At 43.6% G+C, this 19,169-nt stretch overlaps 1 protein-coding gene across 1 annotated transcript; it reads right to left on the bottom strand.

Annotated features, from left to right (window-relative positions):
* Positions 1-866: 866 nt before the first annotated feature.
* On the bottom strand, positions 867-14,140 carry FIGLA (folliculogenesis specific bHLH transcription factor). Its single transcript, XM_001138053.3, has 5 exons — positions 13,862-14,140; positions 11,108-11,260; positions 8,871-9,095; positions 1,199-1,233; positions 867-939 (listed from the first exon to the last, which is right to left on the bottom strand). The coding sequence occupies exons 1-5, from the start codon at positions 14,090-14,092 to the stop codon at positions 924-926; spliced, it is 660 nt and encodes a 219-aa protein (XP_001138053.1). The 5' UTR covers positions 14,093-14,140; the 3' UTR covers positions 867-923.
* Between the last annotated feature and the right edge of the window lie 5,029 nt (positions 14,141-19,169).

Raw genomic sequence — 19,169 nt, 5'->3', positions numbered from 1 at the left:
CTAATTATACTTTCTGTACCTTGGTTTTCCCATCTGTGAAATGGGGATACTTATGCCATTATCTTAGGCTTGTTGTAAGAACAAGTTAACACATGGAAAGCATAGAGAACAGAATCCAGCATATAATAAGTACTCTGTCTTTGTGAGCAATGATTATAAAGATGAAGTCTTTGTGCTCAAGGTGCTTGGCTGTCTACCTTGCACAAAAGGTGCCATTCGGCCTTAGCTGGGTATCTAGAAACCCTTGAAAACTCTCACTCCCCTTGGCCAATGTTTACAACTCTTTTAGCTTAAGTCTTCATTTCTATTAAGGTTAATTTCTGTTGGAAGGGTAACAGTCACTTATTTCTCAAAGCAATGAAAAAAAGATGTAGGTCCCCAGAGGATGACAATGAGTTGGAAGCAAAGGATGAAGCCCCTGAAGCCTATTTCTTCAAAGCATGAAGTTAAGGAGAAGGTAGAGTGGAGTAAACTTGAGAGAGGCAAGGCTATTTAAAAGGGTAATTGTTAAACTCGGAATTACTACAAAATTTCTTTTTTAAAAAAGAGACTCCCACGGGGCACAGTGGCTCATTCCTGTAATCCCAGCACTTTGGGAGGCTGAGGTGGTTGAATCACCTGAGGTCGGGAGTTCGAGACCAGCCTGACCAACGTGGAGAAGCCCTGTCTCTACTAAAAATACAAAAATTAGCTGGGCGTGGTGGCGCATGCCTGTAATCCCAGCTACTCAGGAGGCTGAGGCAGGAGAATCACTTGAACCCAGGAGGTGGGGGTTGCAGTGAGCCAAGATCGCACCGTGCCACTCCAGCCTGGGTGATAAGAGTGAAACTCTATCTCAAAAAAAAAAAAAAAAAGAGAGACTCCAAAACTTTCAAGACTGCATTTATTTGTCTCTAGAAGGTAACCCTGGGCCTTTTCATTTTTCATACTTGTGGAAGTCTGAAACAGAGAAAACATTCCATTATAAATAGTTAAAAATAAGAACCGTTTACAAAAGAAATAAAATAAAGAAATATGCAAAAAATTAATTTTATTAGTAATCAAAGATGTTTAAATTTAAAGATACTACTTTTTTACCCATTAAGATTCCTTCTTTTAATAGAGCTCATTGCTAAGAATGTGATGGAATTAGCACTCTTATTATACAGCCAGTGGTGTTATAAATTGGCACTACGCATCAGGTTACAGAATGACCTACCTGTGACTCAGCAGTTCTACTTCTGGGAATCTATCCTGCAAAAACAATACAAAATACAGAAAGGGCTAAACACATCGGTTATTTGTCACGTTTATGAGAGCAAAAAACTGAGAACATAGTGGCCAACAGTAAAAAAATTGTCCCACCTAATGGGTCACATAAACATGCCAGTGATAGAAAAATCAAGAACAGGCACACAATGTTATGTACCTGATGATAATTTTTTATTTTAGTTGCAAAGGAAAAGAAATTGGAAGGATTTTAGTGTATTTCCATGAGTGGTTTTACTAACGTGGCAAGATCATTTTGTCTCTGCTCAATTTTCTGAAACTCTCACTTGAAGAAAAAATAAACCCATGACTGAAAAATAAAGCCGCTCAAGTCATGGTCAGGCATTTTGGATACTGAAACCTATTATGTACATCACTGTGGATGGTAAAGCACCGCAATCAAATGCTTTAACTTAGCCTTAAACATTTATCTATTTTCTAGTCCACCCTCCTTTACATTTCAAAGTTGAGTTTTGTTAGAACGAAAGTGGTTAAAAAAGACTTAACACTATCACCCACATCCCCCCCAACCCCAACACTTCATTGACTTGCAGGTATTGGGCAAGTTACTTCTGTTCCTTAGTTTCCTCACATGTAAAATGGATATAATTGTTTGTATAGCACAGGGTGGTTGTGAAAATTAAATAGGTTAATATGTATACACTGCCAGGAGCAGTCTGACACAAAATATGTATGAGTAGCTTTTTTTTCCTAATCTTGATCGAGTCTTTCCACTATACAAGTGATCAACCTTTCTTTCTTTTTACAGTTCAGACCTAGCTTTGGAAGCTTTATTTTTAAAATAAATTTTAATTTTTTTACATATTTAGAATTTTTTATACTTGAGACAAATTCATATATATTTACCTGAAGGATTAAAGGATGACAATATTCTGCCTATAGTCTACTGCATTTTAGAACATTTATTTTAGTTTGTTTTTAAGAATTAGCTGGAAAATTTCAGAAACGTAATATTTAAGTATGAGAATAGAAAAACTTGCCAAAGTTTATAAATGTTGTCTTTATTGTCACAGCTCATTAAAAATTGGCTGTTGGTCTCATCTAAGCCAAAGAGTTTAAGGTCCAAGAAGAGGGTAGTCTGGAGAATAGAAACCCAGTTTGCTGCTTAATATCTTTAAGAAGGCAGGCACACTCCAATTGTTGGCAGTGTGGCTGCAGAATTTGACGTATTATCCAATGTACATTCCTCCACCCACTGAGCCAGGCTTGGTGAGGGAGATGGGGTAAACAGAAATCCTTGCTCACTCAGCTTTAGAGTTCAGTCCCTGCTCCTGTGATAATCTGAAAAGCAAGGCTCTTTCCAAAATCCCAGAGAACCACAAGCATAGGCACCATCACAGCACCAGCCCCTAAATCCCCAAAGTATAGAGAGCACAGTAAAATCCCAGGGCTATAAACGCAGTCGCCGGAGCAGCTTTTCCTCTGAGCCACTGTGCCTTTAGACCAGGGCAGAAAAACCCAACACCTTACCGGGTGAAATATGCTACTCCGGTGCAGGAAGGAGTGGGGAGGACTGGGACAAACCAGAAGGCACCCACCCCATTAAAAGGGAAACAACTTTGGAAAATGCTGGGCTGACTAATCTCATCAGAATATGCCCCATGGGTTATTGGTGAACCCCAGGGCAGATGACTGTGCTTCTCAAGCAAAGCAGACCCATCACTTACTGTGGTAGAAGTTTTACCATCGTATAGAGCCACTACCTGGGGGAATGTGAGGTAGAAGACAGAAGAAAGAGGCTTCAGGGCTTTCCCAAGGTGCTAATGAATTCATCCCAACTAGCCAAACCATCTCATTTCAGAGCTTAAAATGCTATAGGAAGAAATGTCCCCAGTGAGTAATTTCACAGATCACCGCAACTTGGAACAGGGGTGGTAGGAGTCTACCATCCACACAGGATTCTTTCTCTCAGAAATTCTTTCAAGGAACATTCCCATGACATGCCAGAGTTTGGAAGTATATACTGGCAGCATACCAAGGCCCCTGTAACAGATACTATGTCTCTCCATATGTCCCTTTCCAAAGGCCCTCAAGCCTCAGCACTCTTGGCATCTCACTCCAAAATTGAGGGTGGTCTTTGTCTAGAGACATGGTCTCTACAGTGTCACTGGCAACTCTGAACAAAATTTAGAGCCATGCATAATATGAAATGCCAGAGCCATAACCACGAGTGGCAAATAGAAGGAATATACAATGGCAAGACAGCGAACACCCTGCCATCTAGCAATGCCAACCCCAATATGGCAAAAACCTACACTTTGAAGCTGTAGTTTTAAACAGGCCTCTCCTGGACCTTGAAATTAATTTTTCTCCCTACCAACACCACATGCTGTGGCTTCACATGGCTCACGGCCCTCTCTGTCTGTACGCATACTTGCCAATTCATTCCCCAAGTGAACTTCTGGGGCTCTGGCCCCAGAAGTTAATCTCCATCCCTGTCATCAGCAGATTCTCATGCACTTCATTTGGGACTTTGCCTCCCAGGAATGTTGTTGATCTTGCACAGCCTGCTCTGACCCCATCTCCAAATCCCCCAAAATGTCCGTCCCTGCCATCACCAGGATTTCACTCCCTGGGTCCTCATCAAGGGCAGGGAAAAGGGTGCCACTCCTGCAGACTGAAGCTGGAGAGGGCCTGCCTCCCAAATTTTAAGCTCCTCTGGATATGAGCATTTCTGTCCAATGAGCCACATTATCTGTCACTAGGTCTCTAGTCTGGACAGGATCCTGAAACCTTATGGAGTCACCACTTCAGGAAAGCTGGGCCGAACCTTTACGAGGATCCTTTTGTCAAATAAAGGTCAGCCTGAGCATCACTTCCTTGGACCCTTTTTATCTTGAGCCCACCCTGGTTCCTGATTGTAAAATGCAAGCTTTTTATACAGTTAATAAAGGTGATATTGAATAATTGCTCAACTCACGTATAATTAAAGATCTCAGAGATAAATGTTAACAAAGAGAAAACTAGCCAGAAAGACGGCTGCACAGTAGGTACTTCAAAGAAAATGTGAGTTCTTCTCCCTCCTAAACAATTCAGTACTAATGTCATTAGTTGGGTCACAGTTAGGTAGTGAGAAGCCACAGTGACCCAAGTGAAGTGGTATCAGAGCCCAAGCAGGGTGAGATGGCACCCACATACAGAGGCAGCCCAGCACAGGATATCAGAGATCCAGCAGATGAGGGGCATGTTCACATGGTGGGTGTGGTCCAGTGCAAACATGGTAGAGCCCAATCAGGATGAGAACGGCAGCCCCATGAAAGGAGTGGAGGCCTGGCCTGGGGACTCAGAGCCCAAGCTGGGTAAGAAGTCCATAGAAAGGGGCAGTTCAGCATGGAGTAGAGAAACCCGAGCTGAGTATGCCAGGCACTCGTGTGTGCAGGTGATTTAGCGAGAGCAGGGAGAGGAGGAATCCACATATGAGGGGACCTGCGTGGAATGTCAGAGCCAAGAAGGAGGTTTTTGCGGAGGTACAGCTTGCCATGAGTGTTAAAGTTCAAGGGGGTGAGGAGAACAGCCATGTGGTGAGGGGATGGCAACAGAGATGGGAGATGGGTTATACACAGGGGCATCCTCAGATAAGTGGCTGATTCCAGGGCTGGGATAGAAAAGTACAAGATGAGCTTGGAACATCTTCTGCCAAAAAGGAAATGATCAAATAATTATGATGACATATCAAACAGAAAGGTTGCCAGCTTAAGGAGCTTTCGCTGGCCACAGTGGGGACAATTTGAACAATAAAATAATAAAAAATGATAGTATATAATAATCCACTGAATTAAACAGAAAACCATGAGCTCATACTAATATAAAAATGTCTGTATAAAAACAACCAAAATGTTCTAAAATATTTAAGTGAACAGTTAAACTGTGGTACATCCACACCACAGATGACTACTCAGCAAAAAGCAGAGGAACAGACCATTTATACAATGTGGATGATCTCAAGGGCATCATCTGAGTGGAAAAAGACCATCTGTAAAAGTCACATAATGTATGGTCCCATTTTTATAGCATTCTCAAGATAAATTATAGAGGTGGAGAACAGATTAGTGATGTCCAGGAGTTCGGAAGAATGGAGGGTTGGGAGCAGAGTGTGGGTGTGACCATAAAGGGGCAGCATGAAGGAGATCTTTGTGGTGATGGAACAGTTCTGCATCTGGATTGCAATGGTGATTCCATGAATCTACACGTGTGATAAAACAACATACAACTATGCATACGTGGTACCAATGTCAGTTTCCCAGTTTTGATATTATACTATAGTTATGGAAGATGCAACCATTGGGGAAAACTGGGCTACGGATGCACAGCACTTTTCTGTACTATTTTTGCAACTTCCTGTGAATCTATAATTACTTCCAAATTACAGATTTGATAAATAAATATAGAATGTTTGATGAGTAATGAGATCTTTACATAGTTTCAAAGCACCTCCTCACAAAATACATATTAATTACAAAAGAAAAAGATTAACTTTAAAGTGAAAGGCTTGGCAGTCACCACCTTAAGCAAGTGATCAAAGTGAATATCCTTAGAAATAGAATAAATCAAAATCTGCCCCATGTAATAGGATGCAATGAGTAGAAAACAGCATCGCTTTTGTTATTCCTGCCGACGATGCATATCTGAATCTAATCGAAAGGAAACAGACAAATGCTGATCAAGACACGCTCTATAAAACAACTGGCCTGTAATCTCCAAACGTGTCATGGTTATAAGTCACAGAAGCACCAAGAAACTCTCCTTCCAGACTGAAGGAGCCATGGCAACTAAATGTAATTCATGATTCTCAGCTGGGTCTTTTCTCTAGAAGAGACGTTATTGAGACTACTGGTGAAACTTGAATGGGACCTGAGGATTGTATGGCGGTAACGCAACAACATTAATCCCCAGACTTAGTGGTTGCATTGTGGCTATGCAGGGGAATGTCCTGTTTGTAAGAAATGTACACTGAAGCCTTAGGGGTGATGGGACATCAGGTTGACCCTCAAATGTGCCAGGAAAAAAGTTCTTTGTACTGCACCTGCAACCTTTCTATAAGTTGACTATTGTTTCAGACTCATTTTTTTAACTTTAAAAATTAATGGCTGGGCATGGTGGCTCATGCCTGTAATCCCAGCACTCTGGGAGGCTGAGGTGGGCAGATCACGAGGTCAGGAGTTCGAGTCCAGCCTGGCCAACATGGTGAAACCCCATCTCTACTAAAAATACAAAAATTAGCTGGGCATGGTGGTGTGAGCCAGCTACTTGGGAGGCTGAGGCAGGAGAGTTACTTGAACCCGGGAGGCGGAGGTTGCAGTGAGTCGAGATGGTGCCACTGCACTCCAGCCTGGCAACAGAGCGAGACTCTGTCTCAAAAAAAAAAAAAAAAAAATTATTTGAATGTGAAAGGATGAAAAATCCTTGACAAAACTGATGAAATACTAGAATGCTTCTGCAAAAAAATGGCACTCTTTACAATCAGGCCTCAGAAGTCATACTTGACAGAAGTGACATGCACTGTCTATAAAAATCTCAAATGTCGAGTCTTCCTTGGTTCATTCTACAAATTAGCACTCTTCCAATTAACAACAAACTTGGTTGGCTAAAAAGACTAAATATTAAGTGTTTTATTCCCTTTTTTGAAGGAAATTCCAGTCAGAACATCTCTGGCTTTTACTAGGAAACATTAGTCCCCACTCTAAATTAGTGTACTATACGTGGCCTATGCCCAGGTTCAATTATCCTTGGAAAACAAGGACCTCCCATCAAATGTACTTGCTACTAGTACTGCCAAGCACAGGCCTGCTCTGCTACTGCAGAGGCTCCTGTCCCAGCCCAGGTCCAACAGAACTGGCACGAAGGTGTAGCCAGGTGGCTCACCATGACAGTGACATGATGATACCTACCTGACAAGGATCAATGAGGATTAAGTGCAAGTAAGATTTTCACCTTGATACTAGCATTTGCAGAAGCATTACTCTTCTTAGACAGTCAGGCTCGAGGTCTAGCTCAGGTCATTTTTTTTTTTTTTTTTGAGATGGTGTCTCACTCTGTCACCCAGGCTGGAATGCAGTGGCATAATCTCAGCTCACTGCAACCTCCCCTCCCAGGTTCAAGCGATTCTCCTGCCTCAGCCTCTTGAGTGAGTAACTGGGACTACAGGTGCCCGCCACCACGCCTGATTTTTAGTAGCAATGGGGTTTCACCATGTTGGCCAGGCTGGTCTCGAACTCCTGACCTCAGGTGATCCGCCCACCTCGGCCTCCCAAAGTGCTGGGATGACAATTGTGAGCCACTGCGCCTGGCCCCACTCTTTTGTTGTTGTTGCTTTTAGTCATTCCATGTCAGCTCATGTAGTAGCAACAGGAATTCTGTCTCCTATGGGTTGACTGGCCAGGGAAATCTTATATCTCAAGTGGTCAGAATATGAAAATCTACACTGAGCATATGCACAAATGAATCCTGAGAACACATTAATCTAATCAGAAATGGAAGCCAAGGCCGCCCACCACCTCTCTCCCCACCCCTGCCCTGCCCCCACCAGCCAGCAGGAAGCCTGTAGGACCTCAAATCAGAGCACAACATTGGTGAGAGCCAAGTGAGAAAACTCAAAACACTGGCTACAGAGCTAGAATACCTGTGGCTCATTATTGCTCACTAATCAATGTTGATTGCTCATGAGTCAAGAGAAGCTGGTATCTATCCAAGTGACATGACAGGTATTATGCCAGATACTTTGCTGACATGATATCATTTGGAGTTAGTTATCTTATATACAAGGTAGGTACAATTATTATACCCATTGCTCAGATGGGGAAACTGAGGATTAGAGGTGTTCAGTAGCTCATGCAAGATTATAAGCTAGCAAGTGGTAAAACCAGGGTTTAAACCTCAGCAGTCTGTTCCCAGAGCCTACTCTCAACTGCTCCCCTAAACTGCCTCCCTCCAACCACTATTTGTGACTCCACAGCCCCCACTGTCCCTTATATCATACCATGCAACATGTTTGTTACAGCATGTTACTTCACATTCCTATACACCTTTCTTATTTCAATAGTAATTGTGTTGCAGGGTAGGATACAGCAGGGGCCTCATTTATGAATACCAGTTCACAGCAAGGGCAAAAAGTCCACTTCTGGACTTGGAGAAGCATGCTGCCACTTCCAGCTGTCTCTTTAGTTGACAAAGTAATAAGAGACAATAAACTCCTTTGTTATTTCATTTAAAATGTTGTCTTACAACCAGCACCACCCCCCACCACAAAAAAAAAAAAGTATCACCAAACATGCATCTTTATATATGGCAAGCTACTTACTTCTTTTTCTGGAGACCATAGAGTCCAGAAAACCTTTTGATGGGTTAAATAGGATCATTTAAAAGATAAGCTTAGGTCTGTATTGGGTGGTTCTGGAGGAGTTGCCCCTTCCCTGGAGCCGCTTACCAGTTAATTTAGAAACAAAATAATCTCCCAAACTAGTAAACCCCACTGCCCCACCCAAAGGCTTTCATTAAATTATCTTGTTTTAATCATGTTTTAGCATGGAAAAATGACTCATATCTCAAAGTATACATTTTAAGGTTCTGATATCTGTATGGCTATTTAAGAAGGAATATTTTACCAGACTTCTGGTTGGGGAGATAATTTCAGTCGTAGACATCACACTGTGGCGACAAGTATGTGCTGGCTCACCACTGCCACCATCTGCCCAAGGCCCTTCCTCTTCATTCTTCAAGCCGAAAGCACAGCTGATATGTTGGGTGATGTTTCTTGACAGCTGTCTTGCCGAGGATGTATGTGATTCAGAAGTGTCGTTACTATAGCTCTGCTCATCTGGGTCTTGTTTCTGGAAACCATATTTAGTTGTCAAACAGTATAATATGACAGAAAGATTTTGATGACTTAAACTAATATATTTCAAAGTTTTAACTGATGAGGTTTCATTTAAATGATAAGGGCAATGCTTAAGTTATTATGGAGAGAAAAGCATTGTTCAATTGACCGTATTTTGTTCTCCTATAATCTTAAAATGTTATGCAATAGGTAACTGCATAAAAAATATTATGGCATGGAACACATGGTATGTTTTACAATGAACAAAGCACTTCTGTTACACAATTGACATGCAAGAGAAAACTAAGGTAGCCACCTACACATGTCCAAACACTGTGACCATACCAAAACCCAACCATCCAGTTTGGCCAACAGGACAATTCACTCCTGCCATCGCAGAATGTAGCTTCCTAGCAGTCACCTGGCTAGGACTAATGGAGAAGAAAAAAATATTCAAAGGTACTATCATACACCTGGAGATTTCTGCCCCAAATTTCTAGGATAATTGTTTCTTTTCTCTCTAGTATCTCTCCTTCTGTTCCTAAACATGATCAAATTTCTACATAGGAAAGACCTTCACTTGATCTAACAACTTTTCTGCCTTTTTTTTTTTTTTTTGGCAGGGGGTGCAGGGAGTGGGGTGGGGGGTGGTTCTTCTTTCCACTCTCGGACTTCTAGGTTTTCTTTTTTTTGGGAGGGGGGACAGAGTCTCGCTCTGTTGCCCAGGCTGGAGTGCAGTGGCGCCATCTCAGCTCACTGCAAGCTCCGCCTCCCAGGTTCACGCCATTCTCCTGCCTCAGCCTCCTGAGTAGCTGGGACTACAGGCGCCTGCCACCACGCCCGGCTAATTTTTTTGTATTTTTAGTAGAGATGGGGTTTCACCATGTTAGCCAGGATGGTCTTGATCTCCTGACCTCGTGATCTGCCTGCCTCGGCCTCCCAAAGTGCTGGGATTACAGGCGTGAGCCACCGCGCCTGGCGGACTTCTAGGTTAAATGGACTTGAAGTTTGCCACTTTCCTCTGAATCTGCTTGATTCCAGATATTTACCAATCATGCACCCTCAATCTCCTCCGAGTTGATGCCCAGCCCAATTCTCTTTCACCTTTCAAGTGCTAGACATGGTGCTTCCCCCAGTCCTGGCCTTCTTCAGCCTCTCTGTAACCTCTCACACTCCTCACCTTTAGTTTCCTAAGGTTCTCTCCTCCTCAACTTTATGACCCCATTTTGTTCCTCTACCTTCTTGCCACATTCTAATGATGATTCCTTCCTCCTACCAACAGAGTTGCTTCGGGCTCATTTCTAAGGCCTTTTCTCTCTTCCTATTTTGTTTCCCCAGATGACTGATTCATTTTCAGCCCATCAATGTTTGTCTTTCCCTGGAACAAGTCCATAAAACCAGTCCACACTTTACTTTGCCTAATGGACACTTCTGAGCTATCTCACTCTCATAATGGTGGTGACATTATGATACTCCACAGTTTACAGGGCCATTTGTGTCATTCCTGCTGAATGGTTGCAAAACCCCATGAGACTGGTATCACCAGACCATTGCTGAGCTCTTCAGCTGGCCTTAGGGAGGGTCTCTCCTAAGAGAGGTTCCTTGGGGAAAAGAAATGCTTCTTCCTTCCTGTGTCCTGTCTGATGTGCATTCTACTGTAGGGAAACAACCAAAGTGCTTTTAGGAAAGCCCCCTCCTATGTCCAGCTGTAGAAATCCTATCAAAGATTCAACAGTCAGGAGCTAGGTGCCCTGGATAGTGACCATAGGAAAGTATAGATGGTCAGGGACTCAACTCTAAAGCTCATGTAGCTCTGGGTTCAAATCCCAGTCCTGACTTTTTCAGAGTTGTATGGCCTTAACTATATTTTGGTTTCCTTCTCTGTCAAATAAGGGTCATAAAAATAGCTTAGAGGTTATAAACCTTAACTGGAAAGTATACATATATCACTTGGCACAGTGTGTCGTACGTAGAAAAGGCCTAATAAATGGTGGCTATCGTTATTCTAAAATCTTACACCTTTACCTTTGAGTCTTTGGCTCCTTCCAAAAGATCACTGAGAACCTGTATATATTCAGTCGCACCTTTAAGGATATCAACTTTGCTGGGCTTCCTGCTTTGGGGAAGAAATGGCACAAGTGCCTTCAATCTGGCAAAACCACGGTTGAGATTTTTTATCTAGAAAACAAAAAGGCACAGTAACACACAGAGAAGCCAATTTGTATAGACATCTCCCCAAGCTACAGAAGGGGGTTGTTTCCACTGCCTCCTTGTCTGAGTGGCAAATCTAAACAGGCATATGCCCCAAAGAGTCAGTGCTCCACCAGCAGTGCAGTTCATAGTAAAGGAAGAGGGAATGGCATAAACTTGGTACTGTGGGCAGATGGGCTGCAAGGTGTGTTCATGTTCATGCTGAGCTCACTCCTCTTCTTTTGAGAGCATACCCACTGTATCATAATGTGGAGGCAGTAGAGGAGTGGCTAAAATATGAGTCAACTACACCCAGGTTTAAAATCCAGGTCTATCATTTACAAGAGTGTGTGGAATACTTCACATCACTAAGCCTGTTTGTTCATCTGCAAAGTGGAAAATATCTTAAAGCTTTTTGGGGGGTGTGATTAAGTGATATAATGTACAAATAAGATACCTCACCCAAACCTGGCACATAGAAAGTCCTCAAGAAGTGGTATTGCTGGTGATGAATCAAATGCACAAATACCTGTCAACTCAAGCACTGAGCCGTCAGCTCTTCAACCTCTTTCCCCACTGAGTTAATGATATAGAGGCAAGGGTGAGAATCCAGAGAGTTGGTGAGACCTCAAAGGCTCCTCATATTTTATTTTTCTCTCTTCTCCAGAGTCTAATCCCTGTCTCTGAAGGCCTATAATTCTGATGTTCATCCCCCTGGGAGACACAGGCCTTGGGAGAACTGGCTCCCACTATGCCACAAAGCCAATATATATTGAGTACATCCTACCCTGGAGCAAACCAGACAAGGGACATAGTTGGCCAATTCACAGGAGAATACAACAACCACTCAGTGTATAAAAAGAATTTAATAATCAAAGAACTACAAACTAAAACAGAAATTAGATACCATTTTTTATGTATCAAGGTGGTAACATTTTTGTTTTATCATACCCAGGATAAGGGATAGCTTGAAAAAGAGAACAGTCCTAGACCTGTAAGAAAGGATAAAAATTAGTAAACCTATCTAGAAAGCAATTGGGTAACTTGTATCAGAAGCCATTCCATTGTATATGCCTTAAGTCTCAGTAATTTCACTTGTAGCATTTTATTCTAAGGAAATTATCAGACACGCACATAGAGTTACACCGATAGGTACCGGTAAAAAGCTACAAACAGCAAACATGCCTAACAATAAGAGACTGAATACATTATGGTCCATTTTTGGACAGACTATGCAGTCAAAAACTAGTCTTTGAAAGAATACTTAAGAATATAAGAAAATGCTTTTGATAATGTTAAGTGGAAAAATTACACAAATATGTACTGAATGACAATTTTGTAAAAATTATATATATATATGAATACACAAAACTAGAAAAAGACTGGGTGGATATACACAAAAATGTTCACAGTAGTTATATCTGTGTTGTGTCTCTTCTTCACTCATTTCCGTCTTTTCCAAGTGTGTTAACCTTATCATTATAAAGAATAATAAAGCTCATTCGTGTTTTAGTGGATAAAACCAGGACTGATTCTCTGGAGAAGACAATTCCTTCCTGGTGGGAAGGACCACTTAAAGTATTAGATCATAATCTCTTTGTAGGGCCACCGAATCAGATCACAGGGTTCTGTCCATCAAGAGTCTAGTACCGGTAAAAGAGGAGACTTAAAGAAGTCTCCTACTCTCCTGTCGTCCTTTCTGCGCTTGCCCTCTCCCTGCAAAGCTCCTACTTGATTCACTGGGACATTTCTAAAAGGCCTAGGAACAGCCCCGGGCGGAACTTCTCTCCCCAGTCCCAGTCCTGAACGTGCGCTCTGCTCCCTCTTCTATCCCTCACCCTTCTCTTTCCTGGATTCGCCTCTGCTGCAACGAAACCCGTAGACTGCAAACGCTAGGAAGGAGACCATGTCTCCCAAGTTTGGGGCTGAGTTTCGTTAGAGATAGTAAAATCTACCAGCAGGTGCCGCTCCAACCACGGCCCACAGGACCCTTCCCGTTTGCGAGTTGCTGCGGCTCGACTGGGAAACACTCACTTTATCTTGACAGAGTTGAGTGGGAGCCTTGGGTGCACACTGGGACGTCGTGTTTCGTTACTTTAAAAAAGAAAATCACTTCCGTCAGGCCCCCCTTTCTCCTCACCCTCGTGTGTGCTTCGAGGCCGAGATGCAGAGAGCAAGAAAAAGGAGCGAAGGGGATCCCTGCGCGTCCCAAACACCCACCAGCGCCTACGGTGTGAGATGAAAGCTCACCCCCTGGGCGCGAAGCTTTTAAAGCACCTGCCCAGGGAGACATTTTTGAAGTTGTCAGGGCCCCTCCTCTGTCCCCTGCCAGACCCGGGTCCTGCACAAATCCTGGAGGGTTAGCGGGCGAGGCGGCCACCGCAGCGGCCGCCAACGAGCAGCTGCACGGAGGTGCAGAAGAAGGAGGCCACTGCCATTCTCCTGACAAGCTGGGGGCGTGGGAGGCCTCGGGAGCTCGAAGTCGCCTCGAGCGGGGGTGGGCGGTGAGCGGACCCCCGGGTGTTGACCAGGTGTTTGGTGGTAGAGCAGGGAAGGGGGGAACGGGCGTCGACCCTAGGGACCCCTCACCCGCTCACGCTCCTTGGCGTTGGCCACACGCCGCCGCTCCAGCACCAACTGGAGGTTTTCAGTGGACGAGTAGCCGCCCGAGGGCAGCCGCTTGAGCCGGCAGACAGCGGCCAGCTGGGGCAGCGGCCCGAACTGCTCCCGCAACACGTCCTCCAGCACCTCGGCTTGCGGGGCGCCCAGGAGCGCGGGCGGCGCGGCGCGGGGATCTAGGACGCCGGGCGCGGGGTCCATGGCGGGGCCGAGGCCGCTGAGGCCGGGCTTTCACCTGCGCACACGGGACCGCACGAGGCCCGGGCGGGGGCGGGGCGGGGGCGGGAGCTGGACCACCTGCAACCATTCCCCGGCTGCGGCTGCGTATTCCAATCCCGGCCTCCTCTCTGGAGGCTGCGTCCAGGCATCGCGTTGAATAAGCCGCACAGGTGTGACTCGGGAGCGCTGGAGCGCAGCCCGGCTGCACACCTGGAACCGCCGGGAGCGTGGTAGTGGTGTTTTTCTCAATCCACATGCCACGGTTCCAGTCCCCCAAATTCCCATTTAATCAGTCTGGGTTGGGGCCTGAGCTTCTGGATATGTGTATACAGAAAAATGTGATGGATATCCAGAAAACTTTTTTAAGAATTCGTTTTGAAATAAAAGTTGAGGGGAAAATGGCAAGAAGAGTTTCTAAGTGCTCCTGTACCCCCTTCGACACGCTCTCTACATGCTAAGTTTTCACGTTTGCTCCGTTGCCCTCTTTCTCGCTGTGAATATTCTCATTTTCATTATTCTTTTTCCATTCTATTTGAACTCTTTTCTTTTTTCGCGGGTGGGGGGGATACATCGCTTTATTCATTTTCCCCCTTTTCCACACAGACCCTTATTGTCAACACAGCCAAACACAGTTGTTACTTCAGAAAATGTGCTGGAAAACAGCGATCCCAAACTTGTTTAATAGTAGAGTACAATTTAGTACTTTAGAAATAATTAACTACATCTTCTGTTTTGACTAGATTACTCACGAGAGTTTGTTTCTCTGGAGGTTATCAATATAACTGGAACATTCTGATCTTGCACCTGAAAATCAGACATGTTTCTGGAAGCCCTCTGTAAAATCATTCCTTCCAAGCATAGAAATACATTTTTTTTCTTTGGTCTGAGAAAATATTTTTTCTACACTTTTGTTTCAGGTTCAGGGGTATATGTGCAGGTTTGTTATGTGGGTAAATTGTGTGTTGCTGAGGTTTGGTGTACGAATGATCCCGTGGCCTAAGTAGTGAGCCTAGTACCCAATAGGTATCCTTCCAACCCACGCCCCCTCTTACTTCCCCCTCAAGCACACCCCACTGTCTATTGTTTCCATCTTTGTGTCCCTGTGTATTCAATGTTTAGCTCCCACTTATAAAGTGAGAACAGGCAATGTTTGGTTTTCTGTTTCTGTGTTAGTTCCCTTACAATAATGACGTCTAGCTGCATCCATTGATCTATTCTTTTTAAAAAGTTTTTAAGTTGCAGACATGCTGTCATATCACCTCTAAATACTCCAGTGGGTATTCCCCCTAAACAAGGCCTCTCTTCCACATAACCGCAACACAACCACTCAAACTAGGAAGTAAGCATTGGTACTGTGCTACCATACAATCCATGGACCCCATCCAAGTACCACCAGCTGTCTCAACAATGTCTTTTTCTCTTCTGGTTGGAATCCAATCCAGGAGTACAAGTTTTATTTTGTTGTCATATTTCTACTCTCCTTCATTCTGGACCATTTCCTCCATCTTGTCCTGTCTTCATGCCCTTGACAGTTTAAAAGAGTAGGGGCCTTTCATTCTGTAGTATGTCCCTCCACCTGGGGTTGTCCACTATTTGCTCATGTCCAGACCCCAGCCATGCCTTCATGGAGGGGCTCCATATAAATGATGCTGGGCTCTTCTCAGTGCATCACATCAGGAAGTACATGAGGTTGATCTGCCCCACCACTGGTGATGTTAACCTTAATCGCCTGGTCAAGGTGGTGGTGTCAGGTTTTTTCACCATAAATTGATAAATATTTTGTGGGCCAGGCGCGGTGGCTCACGCCTGTAATCCCAGCACTTTGGGAGGCTGAGGCGGGCGGATCACGAGGTCAGGAGATCGAGACCATCCTGGCTAACATGGTGAAACCCTGTCTCTATTAAAAAATATTAAAAAATTAGATGGGCGTGGTGGCAGGTTCGTGTAGTCCCAGCTACTCAGGAGGCTGAGGCAGGAGAATGGTGTGAACCTGGAAGGCGGAGCTTGCAGTGAGCCTAGATCTGTGCCACTGCCCTCCAGCCTGGGCAACAGAGTAAGACTCCGTCTCAAAAAATAAAAATAAAAAAAAAATATTTTGTGAGGAGATACTCCTTCTCATCCATTCTTGACTCCTACCTGAATCAACCAGCACTACAATTAGAGGCAAATGATTGGCATTCTACTGTGAAAAAGAGCTTTCCCTTCTTCCCATTTATTTATTCATTTTGTATTTATGTCAGCATGGGCTCATGAATTTCTATTTTAGTCACAGGATATAATTTATTTACATCATTATGTTAATGCTCAAATTGTCTCAGATTTGGCTTATGGGAGGCCCTCTAAGCTGGCTCCTCTGTCCTTTTCATATGACTCCCTCATTCTTTGTGCACTTTCTTACTTGTCCCAGGAAGGCTCTTCTTGAATTTTCCCAGCCCCAGCCCAGGGATCAGTGTATTCTTCTTTTAGTGGAAGTTAGGATTTAGAAACCAAGATCTGTGTGCTTGCTTGCTCATTCCTTTTGGGATGTCATTGCTTCTAAGCCCTTTTTGCAGATATGACACATATTTAGGTAAGTACACATGCATGTATTATATTACAATATAATAATGCATATAATATCCTCTAATATAATATAATGCATATAATAACTATATCTGTGTATCTAAGTACATATATATTTAAAACCATGAGTTCACACTAATACCTCCAACTCCAACCCAACACCTCAGGTTCCCTCTAGTTTCCCTGCTTTCCTTTTTTGTAACTCCTCACCTCATATCTGCTTTTGTAACTCCCTTCTCCAACAATGAGAAGCTTGACTCACATTATCCTCAGTGTAATTACTTATTTGCTCAATCCCTGTACCTAACCAATTTTCTAACCACATCAGCCACCTCTTAGGCCCCACCCTTCTTCAGCTCCCACTCTGACATTGCCTCCCAGGAAAGGTCAAAGGAAAGAAGGGGACACACCAAATGTTTGACTGAGGTTCCTTGAGCATGGCCTGGGAATGGGGAAGTGTGACTGCACATCACATCCTCTATATAGCTTATTTCACAATAAACACGGGCCACTTCTGTAATTTAAAATATATTTTTAAGTAGGAAAATACTTTGTTTGCGCTAAGTTCATTTGGTGTTGTCTGCTGGCAGGCAGATGGAAGGCAACAAGGGCCAAAAGTGTGGGAAAAAGCTTAAAATGAAGATAGCTTACCCATTTACTTAACTTTCCTTGAAAGCATCATAAAGGACATCATTGATATTATTCTATTTTATTGCCACACCTTGCAGTGAACAAGGTGGTGTACATTAGGAACCCATTGTGAGCACACCAGATTTGATTCCTTCATACCTGTGTTCTTCCATAAACTCCAACTCTTAACTTTCTGGCCTCTGGTCTGTTAGATTCATACGTTATGCCATTGTTCTCAGGGAAAGCTATCATGTGAACTGATTTAAGCTAAAGTGTTACACCAGATGGTGACTTAGTGCTGATACCTTGCCATACACCCAATAATACAATGGCCTAATGAACAAAAAGTTTCACTATCCTCTAACAGTGTGAAAGCTTTAGGTCAGCTCTGCTCCTCAAGGTCACTTGGGGACTTAGGTTCCTTCCAAATTATTGTTCTTCCATCCCTTAGGGCCAACTCCCCTACAGCATTGTCATCATTGGCATGGCTGAGGCTCGGTAGCCACCGTATCTGGGTTCTAGGAGAAGGGCATGGAAGAGATCTTAAGGCCTGACCAGAGGTGGCACATAGGATTCAACTCACATGCCATTGGCAGGAATTCACACATGGCTACACACACATGCAAGAAAGGGTGGGGAATGTAGTCTGACTGGGGAGCCATGTGCCTGGCTACAATTCTGTTCAATGGGGAGAACGCATTTGGTTGACAACAGGAGTCTCTGTCCTAGCGCCCCTCCTCTGTGCTCCAGTAGTGCCCATAAGCCTCTGCGAGATCATTTATTTCTCTTATTTTGGCTCCTTGAAGGAGGATCACTGGCCACAGCATCTCCAGCACCTACGGAGTGCTGGCTTGGCACACAGTAGACATGCAATAAACATTTGTTGAATGAGTGAGAAGGCAAATGAATGAATGATGCTTGCAATGAAGTAAAAAAGCTACTTTGACATGGGTGAAATAAGAACCTGCTTATTCAGGTAAAATCTTTCGCGTTTTGCCATAGCTGCTTGACCCTATAATATATATTTGTGAATAAATAAATAGATGAATGAAAAAGCTTACCTAAGTTTACATAGAAAGTAGGAAGATCTCTCTGCCATGGAAAATTGAAGGATAAGTGTCCTCTTAGATGCTGGTGATACACTATGGTTGATATACACAGTACTGGCTCAGTTGCATTCATCCTATACTGCTCTATGGGTCTAGTAGGGAGTTTCCTGTTCCAGGCTGCCTGAAGTATGTGAACATCTTTAGGTCCCAGAATGCATTGCTCTCCTTGTGTTTGCTATTCCTGCTTATTGCTCTTCCTTTGTGGGACCAGACCTCTTGGGATGCAACTGATAACATCCTCTCTTTACTGCTTTTTTGTTTCCTGAGTCCTAAATACCTTGTAGTCCAGTACAATGCCAGCTGAATGGAGTCCACCGTTGGAGTAAGGATGGGGACACACAGCTATCTCAAAACACAATGCCTTGAAGAAAGGGGATCCCTGTCTAGTTTGCTGATTGATACAGACACTAGGTCTCTGAGTCAACGGTGCAAAAAGCAGGGTAAGGCTAAAGGACCTTTTACCAATTTCCTATTGTTGTTCTGTTTCAAAAAGCAAGACATGTGCTTGCTTCAAATCATGTTTCTGACCTCAACTCCATGACTATTACAGGTAGTCGGTAAAATTTCTCTGGCAATTGAGTTACTACCTGTCTTGGTTTCTGCTGCTGCTGTCAGTTTTGCCTTTTTCTGTGTGTTATTATGTAGTTTAGAGGGAAATGAGAAGACTCTTGGTCAAATGCCATTTTAAAGAGAAAGTTCCCCTAATACTGGTTTTAAATAACACTTTTTTTTTTCATTTAAAATTAAGAAAGCTATTT

Source organism: Pan troglodytes, chromosome 12 (assembly GCF_028858775.2).
Source record: "Pan troglodytes isolate AG18354 chromosome 12, NHGRI_mPanTro3-v2.0_pri, whole genome shotgun sequence".
NCBI lineage: Eukaryota > Metazoa > Chordata > Mammalia > Primates > Hominidae > Pan > Pan troglodytes.
This window is presented reverse-complemented; position numbering and strand designations above follow the sequence as displayed.